We start from the raw sequence: 16,287 nt of genomic DNA on the forward strand, positions 1-16,287 counted from the left end.
TGATGTTTGTTACTCTGGAGTTTATTACTCTAGAGTTTGTTACTCTGGAGTTTGTTACTCTAGAGTTTGTTACTCTAGAGTTTGTTACTCTGGAGTTTGTTACTATGATGTTTGTTACTCTGGAGTTTGGTACTCTAGAGTTTGTTATTCTGGAGTTTGTTACTCTGGAGTTTGTTACTCTGATGTTTGTTACTCTGGAGTTTGTTACTCTGGAGTTTGGTACTCTAGAGTTTGTTATTCTGGAGTTTGTTACTCTGATGTTTGTTACTCTGATGTTTGTTACTCTGATGTTTGTTACTATGATGTTTGTTACTCTGGAGTTTGTTACTCTGGAGTTTGTTACTCTAGAGTTTGTTACTCTGGAGTTTGTTACTCTGGAGTTTGTTACTCTGGAGTTTGTTACTCTGATGTTTGTTACTCTGATGTTTGTTACTTTGGAGTTTGTTACTCTGGAGTTTGTTACTCTGGAGTTTGTTACTCTGATGTTTGTTACTCTGGAGTTTGTTACTCTGGAGTTTGTTACTCCGGTGTTTGTTACTCCGGTGTTTGTTACTCCGGTGTTTGTTACTCTGGAGTTTGTTACTCTGATGTTTGTTACTCTGGAGTTTGTTACTCTGGAGTTTGTTACTCTGATGTTTGTTACTCTGGAGTTTGTTACTCTGATGTTTGTTACTCTGGAGTTTTTTACTCTGGAGTTTGTTACTCTAGAGTTTGTTACTCTGGAGTTTGTTACTCTGATGTTTGTTACTTTGGAGTTTGTTACTCTGATGTTTGTTACTCTGGAGTTTGTTACTCTGATGTTTGTTACTTTGGAGTTTGTTACTCTGATGTTTGTTACTCTGATGTTTGTTACTCTGATGTTTGTTACTCTGGTGTTTGTTACTCTGATTTTTGTTACTCTGGAGTTTGTTACTCTGATGTTTGTTACTCTGGAGTTTGTTACTCTGGAGTTTGTTACTCTGGAGTTTGTTACTCTCGTGTTTGTTACTCTCGAGTTTGTTACTCTGATGTTTGTTACTCTGATGTTTGTTACTCTGATGTTTGTTACTCTGGAGTTTATTACTCTAGAGTTTGTTACTCTGGAGTTTGTTACTCTAGAGTTTGTTACTCTAGAGTTTGTTACTCTGGAGTTTGTTACTCTGGAGTTTGTTACTCTGATGTTTGTTACTCTGGAGTTTGTTACTCTGGAGTTTGTTACTCTAGAGTTTGTTATTCTGGAGTTTGTTACTATGATGTTTGTTACTCTGGAGTTTGTTACTCTGGAGTTTGTTACTCTAGAGTTTGTTACTCTGGAGTTTGTTACTCTGGAGTTTGTTACTCTGGTGTTTGTTACTCTGGAGTTTGTTACTCTGATGTTTGTTACTCTGGAGTTTTTTACTCTGGTGTTTGTTACTCTGGAGTTTGTTACTCTGGAGTTTGTTACTCTGATGTTTGTTACTCTGATGTTTGTTACTATGATGTTTGTTACTCTGATGTTTGTTACTATGATGTTTGTTACTCTGGAGTTTGTTACTCTGGAGTTTGTTACTCTGATGTTTGTTACTCTGATGTTTGTTACTCTGGAGTTTGTTACTATGATGTTTGTTACTCTGGAGTTTGTTACTCTGGAGTTTGTTACTCTAGAGTTTGTTACTCTGGAGTTTGTTACTCTGATGTTTGTTACTCTGATATTTGTTACTCTGATGTTTGTTACTCTGGTGTTTGTTACTCTGGAGTTTGTTACTCTGGAGTTTGTTACTCTGATGTTTGTTACTCTGGAGTTTGTTACTCTGATGTTTGTTACTCTGGAGTTTGTTACTCTGGTGTTTGTTACTCTGGTGTTTGTTACTCTGGAGTTTGTTACTCTGGTGTTTGTTACTCTGGTGTTTGTTACTCTGGTGTTTGTTACTCTGGTGTTTGTTACTCTGATGTTTGTTACTCTGGAGTTTGTTACTCTGATGTTTGTTACTCTGGAGTTTGTTACTCTGGAGTTTGTTACTCTAGAGTTTGTTACTCTGGAGTTTGTTACTATGATGTTTGTTACTCTGGAGTTTGTTACTCTGGAGTTTGTTACTCTAGAGTTTGTTACTCTGGAGTTTGTTACTATGATGTTTGTTACTCTGGAGTTTGTTACTCTGGAGTTTGTTACTCTAGAGTTTGTTACTCTGTAGTTTGTTACTCTGGAGTTTGTTACTCTAGAGTTTGTTACTCTAGAGTTTGTTACTCTGGAGTTTGTTACTATGATGTTTGTTACTCTGGAGTTTGTTACTCTGATGTTTGTTACTATGATGTTTGTTACTCTGGAGTTTGTTACTCTAGAGTTTGTTACTCTAGAGTTTGTTACTCTGGAGTTTGTTACTATGATGTTTGTTACTCTGGAGTTTGTTACTCTGGAGTTTGTTACTCCGGTGTTTGTTACTCTGGTGTTTGTTACTCTGGTGTTTGCTACTCCGGTGTTTGTTACTCTGGAGTTTGTTACTCTGATGTTTGTTACTCTGGAGTTTGTTACTCTGGAGTTTGTTACTCTGATGTTTGTTACTCTGGAGTTTGTTACTCTGATGTTTGTTACTCTGGAGTTTGTTACTCTGGAGTTTGTTACTCTGGAGTTTGTTACTCTGGAGTTTGTTACTCCGGTGTTTGTTACTCCGGTGTTTGTTACTCCGGTGTTTGTTACTCTGGAGTTTGTTACTCTGATGTTTGTTACTATGATGTTTGTTACTCTGATGTTTGTTACTATGATGTTTGTTACTCTGGAGTTTGTTACTCTGGAGTTTGTTACTCTGATGTTTGTTACTCTGATGTTTGTTACTCTGGAGTTTGTTACTATGATGTTTGTTACTCTGGAGTTTGTTACTCTGGAGTTTGTTACTCTAGAGTTTGTTACTCTGGAGTTTGTTACTCTGATGTTTGTTACTCTGATATTTGTTACTCTGATGTTTGTTACTCTGGTGTTTGTTACTCTGGAGTTTGTTACTCTGGAGTTTGTTACTCTGATGTTTGTTACTCTGGAGTTTGTTACTCTGGAGTTTGTTACTCTGGTGTTTGTTACTCTGGTGTTTGTTACTCTGGAGTTTGTTACTCTGGTGTTTGTTACTCTGGTGTTTGTTACTCTGGTGTTTGTTACTCTGGTGTTTGTTACTCTGATGTTTGTTACTCTGGAGTTTGTTACTCTGATGTTTGTTACTCTGGAGTTTGTTACTCTGGAGTTTGTTACTCTAGAGTTTGTTACTCTGGAGTTTGTTACTATGATGTTTGTTACTCTGGAGTTTGTTACTCTGGAGTTTGTTACTCTAGAGTTTGTTACTCTGGAGTTTGTTACTATGATGTTTGTTACTCTGGAGTTTGTTACTCTGGAGTTTGTTACTCTAGAGTTTGTTACTCTGTAGTTTGTTACTCTGGAGTTTGTTACTCTGATGTTTGTTACTATGATGTTTGTTACTCTGGAGTTTGTTACTCTAGAGTTTGTTACTCTAGAGTTTGTTACTCTGGAGTTTGTTACTATGATGTTTGTTACTCTGGAGTTTGTTACTCTGATGTTTGTTACTCTGGTGTTTGCTACTCCGGTGTTTGTTACTCTGGAGTTTGTTACTCTGATGTTTGTTACTCTGGAGTTTGTTACTCTGGAGTTTGTTACTCTGATGTTTGTTACTCTGGAGTTTGTTACTCTGATGTTTGTTACTCTGGAGTTTGTTACTCTGGAGTTTGTTACTCTGGAGTTTGTTACTCTGATGTTTGTTACTTTGGAGTTTGTTACTCTGATGTTTGTTACTCTGGAGTTTGTTACTCTGATGTTTGTTACTTTGGAGTTTGTTACTCTGATGTTCGTTACTCTGGTGTTTGTTACTCTGATGTTTGTTACTCTGGAGTTTGTTACTCTGATGTTTGTTACTCTCGTGTTTGTTACTCTCGAGTTTGTTACTCTGATGTTTGTTACTCTGATGTTTGTTACTCTGGAGTTTGTTACTCTAGAGTTTGTTACTCTAGAGTTTGTTACTCTGGAGTTTGTTACTATGATGTTTGTTACTCTGGAGTTTGTTACTCTGGAGTTTGTTACTCTGGAGTTTGTTACTCTGATGTTTGTTACTCTGGAGTTTGTTACTCTGGAGTTTGTTACTCTAGAGTTTGTTATTCTGGAGTTTGTTACTCTGATGTTTGTTACTCTGATGTTTGTTACTCTGGAGTTTGTTACTCTGGAGTTTGTTACTCTAGAGTTTGTTACTCTGGAGTTTGTTACTCTGGAGTTTGTTACTCTGGAGTTTGTTACTCTGATGTTTGTTACTCTGATGTTTGTTACTTTGGAGTTTGTTACTCTGGAGTTTGTTACTCTGGAGTTTGTTACTCTGATGTTTGTTACTCTGGAGTTTGTTACTCTGGAGTTTGTTACTCCGGTGTTTGTTACTCCGGTGTTTGTTACTCCGGTGTTTGTTACTCTGGAGTTTGTTACTCTGATGTTTGTTACTCTGGAGTTTGTTACTCTGGAGTTTGTTACTCTGATGTTTGTTACTCTGGAGTTTGTTACTCTGATGTTTGTTACTCTGGAGTTTTTTACTCTGGAGTTTGTTACTCTAGAGTTTGTTACTCTGGAGTTTGTTACTCTGATGTTTGTTACTTTGGAGTTTGTTACTCTGATGTTTGTTACTCTGGAGTTTGTTACTCTGATGTTTGTTACTTTGGAGTTTGTTACTCTGATGTTTGTTACTCTGATGTTTGTTACTCTGGTGTTTGTTACTCTGATGTTTGTTACTCTGGAGTTTGTTACTCTGATGTTTGTTACTCTGATGTTTGTTACTCTGGAGTTTGTTACTCTGGAGTTTGTTACTCTGGAGTTTGTTACTCTGGAGTTTGTTACTCTCGTGTTTGTTACTCTCGAGTTTGTTACTCTGATGTTTGTTACTCTGGAGTTTATTACTCTAGAGTTTGTTACTCTGGAGTTTGTTACTCTAGAGTTTGTTACTCTAGAGTTTGTTACTCTGGAGTTTGTTACTCTGGAGTTTGTTACTCTGATGTTTGTTACTCTGATGTTTGTTACTCTGGAGTTTGTTACTCTGGAGTTTGTTACTCTGATTTTTGTTACTCTGGAGTTTGTTACTCTGATGTTTGTTACTCTGGAGTTTGTTACTATGATGTTTGTTACTCTGGAGTTTGTTACTCTAGAGTTTGTTACTCTGGAGTTTGTTACTCTAGAGTTTGTTACTCTGGAGTTTGTTACTCTGATGTTTGTTACTCTGGAGTTTGTTACTCTGGAGTTTGTTACTCTAGAGTTTGTAACTCTGGAGTTTGTTACTATGATGTTTGTTACTCTGGAGTTTGTTACTCTGGAGTTTGTTACTCTAGAGTTTGTTACTCTGGAGTTTGCTACTCTGGAGTTTGTTACTCTGGAGTTTGTTACTCTGGTGTTTGTTACTCTGGAGTTTGTTACTCTGATGTTTGTTACTCTGGAGTTTGTTACTCTGATGTTTTTTACTTTGGTGTTTGTTACTCTGGAGTTTGTTACCCTGATGTTTTTACTCTGATGTTTGTTACTCTGGAGTTTGTTACTCCGGTGTTTGTTACTCTGGTGTTTGTTACTCCGATGTTTGTTACTCTGATGTTTGTTACTCTGGTGTTTGCTACTCCGGTGTTTGTTACTCTGGTGTTTGCTACTCCGGTGTTTGTTACTCCGGTGTTTGTTACTCTGGAGTTTGTTACTCTGATGTTTGTTACTCTGGAGTTTGTTACTCTGGAGTTTGTTACTCTGATGTTTGTTACTCTGGAGTTTGTTACTCTGATGTTTGTTACTCTGGAGTTTGTTACTCTGATGTTCGTTACTCTGATGTTTGTTACTCTGATGTTTGTTACTCTGGTGTTTGTTACTCTGATGTTTGTTACTCTGGAGTTTGTTACTCTGGAGTTTGTTACTCTGATGTTTGTTACTCTAGAGTTTGTTACTCTGGAGTTTGTTACTCTAGAGTTTGTTACTCTAGAGTTTGTTACTCTGGAGTTTGTTACTATGATGTTTGTTACTCTGGAGTTTGTTACTCTGGAGTTTGTTACCCTGGAGTTTGTTACTCTGATGTTTGTTACTCTGGAGTTTGTTACTCTGGAGTTTGTTACTCTAGAGTTTGTTATTCTGGAGTTTGTTACTCTGATGTTTGTTACTCTGGAGTTTGTTACTCTGATGTTTGTTACTCTGATGTTTGTTACTTTGGAGTTTGTTACTCTGGAGTTTGTTACTCTGGAGTTTGTTACTCTGATGTTTGTTACTCTGGAGTTTGTTACTCTGGAGTTTGTTACTCCGGTGTTTGTTACTCTGGTGTTTGTTACTCTGATGTTTGTTACTCTGGTGTTTGCTACTCCGGTGTTTGTTACTCCGGTGTTTGTTACTCTGGAGTTTGTTACTCTGATGTTTGTTACTCTGGAGTTTGTTACTCTGGAGTTTGTTACTCTGATGTTTGTTACTCTGGAGTTTGTTACTCTGGAGTTTGTTACTCTAGAGTTTGTTACTCTGGAGTTTGTTACTCTGATGTTTGTTACTCTGATGTTTGTTACTCTGATATTTGTTACTCTGATGTTTGTTACTCTGGTGTTTGTTACTCTGGAGTTTGTTACTCTGGAGTTTGTTACTCTGATGTTTGTTACTCTGATGTTTGTTACTCTGATGTTTGTTACTCTGATGTTTGTTACTCTGGAGTTTGTTACTCTGATGTTTGTTACTCCGGTGTTTGTTACTCTGGAGTTTGTTACTCTGGTGTTTGTTACTCTGATGTTTGTTACTCTGATGTTTGTTACTCTGGTGTTTGTTACTCTGATGTTTGTTACTCTGATGTTTGTTACTCTGGTGTTTGTTACTCTGGTGTTTGTTACTCTGGAGTTTGTTACCCTGGTGTTTGTTACTCTGATGTTTGTTACTCTGATGTTTGTTACTTTGGAGTTTGTTACTCTGATGTTTGTTACTCTGGTGTTTGTTACTCTGGTGTTTGTTACTCTGGTGTTTGTTACTCTGATGTTTGTTACTCTGGTGTTTGTTACTCTGGTGTTTGTTACTCTGGTGTTTGTTACTCTGGTGTTTGTTACTCTGATGTTTGTTAATCTGGAGTTTGTTACTCTGATGTTTGTTACTCTGATGTTTGTTACTTTGATGTTTGTTACTCTGGAGTTTGTTACTCTGGTGTTTGTTACTCTGGAGTTTGTTACTCTGATGTTTGTTACTCTGATGTTTGTTACTCTGATGTTTGTTACTCTGGAGTTTGTTACTCTGGAGTTTGTTACTCTGATGTTTGTTACTCTGATGTTTGTTACTCTGGAGTTTGTTACTCTGATGTTTGTTACTCTGATGTTTGTTACTCTGGAGTTTGTTACTCTGGAGTTTGTTACTCTGGAGTTTGTTACTCTGATGTTTGTTACTCTGGAGTTTGTTACTCTGATGTTTGTTACTCTGGAGTTTGTTACTCTGGTGTTTGTTACTCTGGTGTTTGTTACTCTGGAGTTTGTTACTCTGGTGTTTGTTACTCTGGTGTTTGTTACTCTGGTGTTTGTTACTCTGGTGTTTGTTACTCTGGAGTTTGTTACTCTGATGTTTGTTACTCTGGAGTTTGTTACTCTGGAGTTTGTTACTCTAGAGTTTGTTACTCTGGAGTTTGTTACTATGATGTTTGTTACTCTGGAGTTTGTTACTCTGGAGTTTGTTACTCTAGAGTTTGTTACTCTGGAGTTTGTTACTATGATGTTTGTTACTCTGGAGTTTGTTACTCTGGAGTTTGTTACTCTAGAGTTTGTTACTCTGTAGTTTGTTACTCTGGAGTTTGTTACTCTGATGTTTGTTACTCTGATGTTTGTTACTCTGGAGTTTGTTACTCTAGAGTTTGTTACTCTAGAGTTTGTTACTCTGGAGTTTGTTACTATGATGTTTGTTACTCTGGAGTTTGTTACTCTGGAGTTTGTTACTCCGGTGTTTGTTACTCTGGTGTTTGTTACTCTGGTGTTTGCTACTCCGGTGTTTGTTACTCTGGAGTTTGTTACTCTGATGTTTGTTACTCTGGAGTTTGTTACTCTGGAGTTTGTTACTCTGATGTTTGTTACTCTGGAGTTTGTTACTCTGATGTTTGTTACTCTGGAGTTTGTTACTCTGGAGTTTGTTACTCTGGAGTTTGTTACTCTGATGTTTGTTACTTTGGAGTTTGTTACTCTGATGTTTGTTACTCTGGAGTTTGTTACTCTGATGTTTGTTACTTTGGAGTTTGTTACTCTGATGTTCGTTACTCTGGTGTTTGTTACTCTGATGTTTGTTACTCTGGAGTTTGTTACTCTGATGTTTGTTACTCTGATGTTTGTTACTCTGATGTTTGTTACTCTGGAGTTTGTTACTCTGGAGTTTGTTACTCTCGTGTTTGTTACTCTCGAGTTTGTTACTCTGATGTTTGTTACTCTGATGTTTGTTACTCTGGAGTTTATTACTCTAGAGTTTGTTACTCTGGAGTTTGTTACTCTAGAGTTTGTTACTCTAGAGTTTGTTACTCTGGAGTTTGTTACTATGATGTTTGTTACTCTGGAGTTTGGTACTCTAGAGTTTGTTATTCTGGAGTTTGTTACTCTGGAGTTTGTTACTCTGATGTTTGTTACTCTGGAGTTTGGTACTCTAGAGTTTGTTATTCTGGAGTTTGTTACTCTGATGTTTGTTACTCTGATGTTTGTTACTCTGATGTTTGTTACTATGATGTTTGTTACTCTGGAGTTTGTTACTCTGGAGTTTGTTACTCTAGAGTTTGTTACTCTGGAGTTTGTTACTCTGGAGTTTGTTACTCTGGAGTTTGTTACTCTGATGTTTGTTACTCTGATGTTTGTTACTTTGGAGTTTGTTACTCTGGAGTTTGTTACTCTGGAGTTTGTTACTCTGATGTTTGTTACTCTGGAGTTTGTTACTCTGGAGTTTGTTACTCCGGTGTTTGTTACTCCGGTGTTTGTTACTCCGGTGTTTGTTACTCTGGAGTTTGTTACTCTGATGTTTGTTACTCTGGAGTTTGTTACTCTGGAGTTTGTTACTCTGATGTTTGTTACTCTGGAGTTTGTTACTCTGATGTTTGTTACTCTGGAGTTTTTTACTCTGGAGTTTGTTACTCTAGAGTTTGTTACTCTGGAGTTTGTTACTCTGATGTTTGTTACTTTGGAGTTTGTTACTCTGATGTTTGTTACTCTGGAGTTTGTTACTCTGATGTTTGTTACTTTGGAGTTTGTTACTCTGATGTTTGTTACTCTGATGTTTGTTACTCTGATGTTTGTTACTCTGGTGTTTGTTACTCTGATGTTTGTTACTCTGGAGTTTGTTACTCTGATGTTTGTTACTCTGATGTTTGTTACTCTGATGTTTGTTACTCTGGAGTTTGTTACTCTGGAGTTTGTTACTCTGGAGTTTGTTACTCTGGAGTTTGTTACTCTCGTGTTTGTTACTCTCGAGTTTGTTACTCTGATGTTTGTTACTCTGATGTTTGTTACTCTGATGTTTGTTACTCTGGAGTTTATTACTCTAGAGTTTGTTACTCTGGAGTTTGTTACTCTAGAGTTTGTTACTCTAGAGTTTGTTACTCTGGAGTTTGTTACTCTGGAGTTTGTTACTCTGATGTTTGTTACTCTGGAGTTTGTTACTCTGGAGTTTGTTACTCTAGAGTTTGTTATTCTGGAGTTTGTTACTATGATGTTTGTTACTCTGGAGTTTGTTACTCTGGAGTTTGTTACTCTAGAGTTTGTTACTCTGGAGTTTGTTACTCTGGAGTTTGTTACTCTGGTGTTTGTTACTCTGGAGTTTGTTACTCTGATGTTTGTTACTCTGGAGTTTTTTACTCTGGTGTTTGTTACTCTGGAGTTTGTTACTCTGGAGTTTGTTACTCTGATGTTTGTTACTCTGATGTTTGTTACTATGATGTTTGTTACTCTGATGTTTGTTACTATGATGTTTGTTACTCTGGAGTTTGTTACTCTGGAGTTTGTTACTCTGATGTTTGTTACTCTGATGTTTGTTACTCTGGAGTTTGTTACTATGATGTTTGTTACTCTGGAGTTTGTTACTCTGGAGTTTGTTACTCTAGAGTTTGTTACTCTGGAGTTTGTTACTCTGATGTTTGTTACTCTGATATTTGTTACTCTGATGTTTGTTACTCTGGTGTTTGTTACTCTGGAGTTTGTTACTCTGGAGTTTGTTACTCTGATGTTTGTTACTCTGGAGTTTGTTACTCTGATGTTTGTTACTCTGGAGTTTGTTACTCTGGTGTTTGTTACTCTGGTGTTTGTTACTCTGGAGTTTGTTACTCTGGTGTTTGTTACTCTGGTGTTTGTTACTCTGGTGTTTGTTACTCTGGTGTTTGTTACTCTGATGTTTGTTACTCTGGAGTTTGTTACTCTGATGTTTGTTACTCTGGAGTTTGTTACTCTGGAGTTTGTTACTCTAGAGTTTGTTACTCTGGAGTTTGTTACTATGATGTTTGTTACTCTGGAGTTTGTTACTCTGGAGTTTGTTACTCTAGAGTTTGTTACTCTGGAGTTTGTTACTATGATGTTTGTTACTCTGGAGTTTGTTACTCTGGAGTTTGTTACTCTAGAGTTTGTTACTCTGTAGTTTGTTACTCTGGAGTTTGTTACTCTAGAGTTTGTTACTCTAGAGTTTGTTACTCTGGAGTTTGTTACTATGATGTTTGTTACTCTGGAGTTTGTTACTCTGATGTTTGTTACTATGATGTTTGTTACTCTGGAGTTTGTTACTCTAGAGTTTGTTACTCTAGAGTTTGTTACTCTGGAGTTTGTTACTATGATGTTTGTTACTCTGGAGTTTGTTACTCTGGAGTTTGTTACTCCGGTGTTTGTTACTCTGGTGTTTGTTACTCTGGTGTTTGCTACTCCGGTGTTTGTTACTCTGGAGTTTGTTACTCTGATGTTTGTTACTCTGGAGTTTGTTACTCTGGAGTTTGTTACTCTGATGTTTGTTACTCTGGAGTTTGTTACTCTGATGTTTGTTACTCTGGAGTTTGTTACTCTGGAGTTTGTTACTCTGGAGTTTGTTACTCTGATGTTTGTTACTTTGGAGTTTGTTACTCTGATGTTTGTTACTCTGGAGTTTGTTACTCTGATGTTTGTTACTTTGGAGTTTGTTACTCTGATGTTCGTTACTCTGGTGTTTGTTACTCTGATGTTTGTTACTCTGGAGTTTGTTACTCTGATGTTTGTTACTCTCGTGTTTGTTACTCTCGAGTTTGTTACTCTGATGTTTGTTACTCTGATGTTTGTTACTCTGGAGTTTGTTACTCTAGAGTTTGTTACTCTAGAGTTTGTTACTCTGGAGTTTGTTACTATGATGTTTGTTACTCTGGAGTTTGTTACTCTGGTGTTTGTTACTCTGGTGTTTGTTACTCTGGTGTTTGTTACTCTGGTGTTTGTTACTCTGATGTTTGTTACTCTGGAGTTTGTTACTCTGATGTTTGTTACTCTGGAGTTTGTTACTCTGGAGTTTGTTACTCTAGAGTTTGTTACTCTGGAGTTTGTTACTATGATGTTTGTTACTCTGGAGTTTGTTACTCTGGAGTTTGTTACTCTAGAGTTTGTTACTCTGGAGTTTGTTACTATGATGTTTGTTACTCTGGAGTTTGTTACTCTGGAGTTTGTTACTCTAGAGTTTGTTACTCTGTAGTTTGTTACTCTGGAGTTTGTTACTCTAGAGTTTGTTACTCTAGAGTTTGTTACTCTGGAGTTTGTTACTATGATGTTTGTTACTCTGGAGTTTGTTACTCTGATGTTTGTTACTATGATGTTTGTTACTCTGGAGTTTGTTACTCTAGAGTTTGTTACTCTAGAGTTTGTTACTCTGGAGTTTGTTACTATGATGTTTGTTACTCTGGAGTTTGTTACTCTGGAGTTTGTTACTCCGGTGTTTGTTACTCTGGTGTTTGTTACTCTGGTGTTTGCTACTCCGGTGTTTGTTACTCTGGAGTTTGTTACTCTGATGTTTGTTACTCTGGAGTTTGTTACTCTGGAGTTTGTTACTCTGATGTTTGTTACTCTGGAGTTTGTTACTCTGATGTTTGTTACTCTGGAGTTTGTTACTCTGGAGTTTGTTACTCTGGAGTTTGTTACTCTGATGTTTGTTACTTTGGAGTTTGTTACTCTGATGTTTGTTACTCTGGAGTTTGTTACTCTGATGTTTGTTACTTTGGAGTTTGTTACTCTGATGTTCGTTACTCTGGTGTTTGTTACTCTGATGTTTGTTACTCTGGAGTTTGTTACTCTGATGTTTGTTACTCTCGTGTTTGTTACTCTCGAGTTTGTTACTCTGATGTTTGTTACTCTGATGTTTGTTACTCTGGAGTTTGTTACTCTAGAGTTTGTTACTCTAGAGTTTGTTACTCTGGAGTTTGTTACTATGATGTTTGTTACTCTGGAGTTTGTTACTCTGGAGTTTGTTACTCTGGAGTTTGTTACTCTGATGTTTGTTACTCTGGAGTTTGTTACTCTGGAGTTTGTTACTCTAGAGTTTGTTATTCTGGAGTTTGTCACTCTGATGTTTGTTACTCTGATGTTTGTTACTCTGGAGTTTGTTACTCTGGAGTTTGTTACTCTAGAGTTTGTTACTCTGGAGTTTGTTACTCTGGAGTTTGTTACTCTGGAGTTTGTTACTCTGATGTTTGTTACTCTGATGTTTGTTACTTTGGAGTTTGTTACTCTGGAGTTTGTTACTCTGGAGTTTGTTACTCTGATGTTTGTTACTCTGGAGTTTGTTACTCTGGAGTTTGTTACTCCGGTGTTTGTTACTCCGGTGTTTGTTACTCCGGTGTTTGTTACTCTGGAGTTTGTTACTCTGATGTTTGTTACTATGATGTTTGTTACTCTGATGTTTGTTACTATGATGTTTGTTACTCTGGAGTTTGTTACTCTGGAGTTTGTTACTCTGATGTTTGTTACTCTGATGTTTGTTACTCTGGAGTTTGTTACTATGATGTTTGTTACTCTGGAGTTTGTTACTCTGGAGTTTGTTACTCTAGAGTTTGTTACTCTGGAGTTTGTTACTCTGATGTTTGTTACTCTGATATTTGTTACTCTGATGTTTGTTACTCTGGTGTTTGTTACTCTGGAGTTTGTTACTCTGGAGTTTGTTACTCTGATGTTTGTTACTCTGGAGTTTGTTACTCTGATGTTTGTTACTCTGGAGTTTGTTACTCTGGTGTTTGTTACTCTGGTGTTTGTTACTCTGGAGTTTGTTACTCTGGTGTTTGTTACTCTGGTGTTTGTTACTCTGGTGTTTGTTACTCTGGTGTTTGTTACTCTGATGTTTGTTACTCTGGAGTTTGTTACTCTGATGTTTGTTACTCTGGAGTTTGTTACTCTGGAGTTTGTTACTCTAGAGTTTGTTACTCTGGAGTTTGTTACTATGATGTTTGTTACTCTGGAGTTTGTTACTCTGGAGTTTGTTACTCTAGAGTTTGTTACTCTGGAGTTTGTTACTATGATGTTTGTTACTCTGGAGTTTGTTACTCTGGAGTTTGTTACTCTAGAGTTTGTTACTCTGTAGTTTGTTACTCTGGAGTTTGTTACTCTGATGTTTGTTACTATGATGTTTGTTACTCTGGAGTTTGTTACTCTAGAGTTTGTTACTCTAGAGTTTGTTACTCTGGAGTTTGTTACTATGATGTTTGTTACTCTGGAGTTTGTTACTCTGATGTTTGTTACTCTGGTGTTTGCTACTCCGGTGTTTGTTACTCTGGAGTTTGTTACTCTGATGTTTGTTACTCTGGAGTTTGTTACTCTGATGTTTGTTACTCTGGAGTTTGTTACTCTGATGTTTGTTACTCTGGAGTTTGTTACTCTGGAGTTTGTTACTCTGGAGTTTGTTACTCTGATGTTTGTTACTTTGGAGTTTGTTACTCTGATGTTTGTTACTCTGGAGTTTGTTACTCTGATGTTTGTTACTTTGGAGTTTGTTACTCTGATGTTCGTTACTCTGGTGTTTGTTACTCTGATGTTTGTTACTCTGGAGTTTGTTACTCTGATGTTTGTTACTCTCGTGTTTGTTACTCTCGAGTTTGTTACTCTGATGTTTGTTACTCTGATGTTTGTTACTCTGGAGTTTGTTACTCTAGAGTTTGTTACTCTAGAGTTTGTTACTCTGGAGTTTGTTACTATGATGTTTGTTACTCTGGAGTTTGTTACTCTGGAGTTTGTTACTCTGATGTTTGTTACTCTGGAGTTTGTTACTCTGGAGTTTGTTACTCTAGAGTTTGTTATTCTGGAGTTTGTTACTCTGATGTTTGTTACTCTGATGTTTGTTACTCTGGAGTTTGTTACTCTGGAGTTTGTTACTCTAGAGTTTGTTACTCTGGAGTTTGTTACTCTGGAGTTTGTTACTCTGGAGTTTGTTACTCTGATGTTTGTTACTCTGATGTTTGTTACTTTGGAGTTTGTTACTCTGGAGTTTGTTACTCTGGAGTTTGTTACTCTGATGTTTGTTACTCTGGAGTTTGTTACTCTGGAGTTTGTTACTCTGATGTTTGTTACTCTGGAGTTTGTTACTCTGATGTTTGTTACTCTGGAGTTTTTTTACTCTGGAGTTTGTTACTCTAGAGTTTGTTACTCTGGAGTTTGTTACTCTGATGTTTGTTACTTTGGAGTTTGTTACTCTGATGTTTGTTACTCTGATGTTTGTTACTCTGATGTTTGTTACTCTGGTGTTTGTTACTCTGATGTTTGTTACTCTGGAGTTTGTTACTCTGATGTTTGTTACTCTGATGTTTGTTACTCTGGAGTTTGTTACTCTGGAGTTTGTTACTCTGGAGTTTGTTACTCTCGTGTTTGTTACTCTCGAGTTTGTTACTCTGATGTTTGTTACTCTGGAGTTTATTACTCTAGAGTTTGTTACTCTGGAGTTTGTTACTCTAGAGTTTGTTACTCTAGAGTTTGTTACTCTGGAGTTTGTTACTCTGGAGTTTGTTACTCTGATGTTTGTTACTCTGGAGTTTGTTACTCTGGAGTTTGTTACTCTAGAGTTTGTTATTCTGGAGTTTGTTACTATGATGTTTGTTACTCTGGAGTTTGTTACTCTGGAGTTTGTTACTCTAGAGTTTGTTACTCTGGAGTTTGTTACTCTGGAGTTTGTTACTCTGGTGTTTGTTACTCTGGAGTTTGTTACTCTGATGTTTGTTACTCTGGAGTTTTTTACTCTGGTGTTTGTTACTCTGGAGTTTGTTACTCTGGAGTTTGTTACTCTGATGTTTGTTACTCTGATGTTTGTTACTATGATGTTTGTTACTCTGATGTTTGTTACTATGATGTTTGTTACTCTGGAGTTTGTTACTCTGGAGTTTGTTACTCTGATGTTTGTTACTCTGATGTTTGTTACTCTGGAGTTTGTTACTATGATGTTTGTTACTCTGGAGTTTGTTACTCTGGAGTTTGTTACTCTAGAGTTTGTTACTCTGGAGTTTGTTACTCTGATGTTTGTTACTCTGATATTTGTTACTCTGATGTTTGTTACTCTGGTGTTTGTTACTCTGGAGTTTGTTACTCTGGAGTTTGTTACTTTGATGTTTGTTACTCTGATGTTTTTTACTCTGATGTTTGTTACTCTGGAGTTTGTTACTCTGATGTTTGTTACTCTGGTGTTTGTTACTCTGATGTTTGTTACTCTGGTGTTTGTTACTCCGGTGTTTGTTACTCTGGAGTTTGTTACTCTGGTGTTTGTTACTCCGGTGTTTGTTACTCTGGAGTTTGTTACTCTGATGTTTGTTACTCTGATGTTTGTTACTCTGGTGTTTGTTACTCTGGTGTTTGTTACTCTGATGTTTGTTACTCTGGTGTTTGTTACTCTGGTGTTTGTTACTCTGATGTTTGTTACTCCGGTGTTTGTTACTCTGGAGTTTGTTACTCTGGTGTTTGTTACTCTGATGTTTGTTACTCTGGTGTTTGTTACTCTGGAGTTTGTTACTCTGATGTTTGTTACTCTGGAGTTTGTTACTCTGGAGTTTGTTACTCTGGTGTTTGTTACTCTGATGTTTGTTACTCTGATGTTTGTTACTCTGGTGTTTGTTACTCCGGTGTTTGTTACTCTGATGTTTGTTACTCTGGAGTTTGTTACTCTGGAGTTTGTTACTCTGGAGTTTGTTACTCTGATGTTTGTTACTCTGGTGTTTGTTACTCTGATGTTTGTTACTCTGGTGTTTGTTACTCTGATGTAACAAATGATTGAAACAGCGACAGTAGAAGTTTGTGATAATCATTTGAAACGCTGAGTTACCTTTGGGCGACCTTTGGGGCGGGGCTGTAACAGTCCGTGTTTTGAATCTGAGACTGAGGTCGTTT

General features: G+C 36.9%; 1 protein-coding gene across 1 annotated transcript in view; it reads right to left on the bottom strand.

Moving 5' to 3' along the window:
* Positions 1-16,287, bottom strand: part of LOC140363627 (rhamnose-binding lectin-like) — a 40,952-nt gene that overhangs the window by 9,588 nt on the left and 15,077 nt on the right. Inside the window, exon 15 of the mRNA XM_072450257.1 lies at positions 16,223-16,287. This exon is cut by the window's right edge and continues 68 nt beyond it. Coding sequence (XP_072306358.1) covers positions 16,223-16,287 — 65 coding nt within the window. The remainder of the gene's footprint in view (positions 1-16,222) is intronic.

The sequence above is a fragment of the Eucyclogobius newberryi genome, unplaced genomic scaffold (genome assembly GCF_026437365.1).
Source record: "Eucyclogobius newberryi isolate DKJ021-1_F unplaced genomic scaffold, fEucNew1.0.hap1 SCAF_17, whole genome shotgun sequence".
Lineage (NCBI taxonomy): Eukaryota > Metazoa > Chordata > Actinopteri > Gobiiformes > Gobiidae > Eucyclogobius > Eucyclogobius newberryi.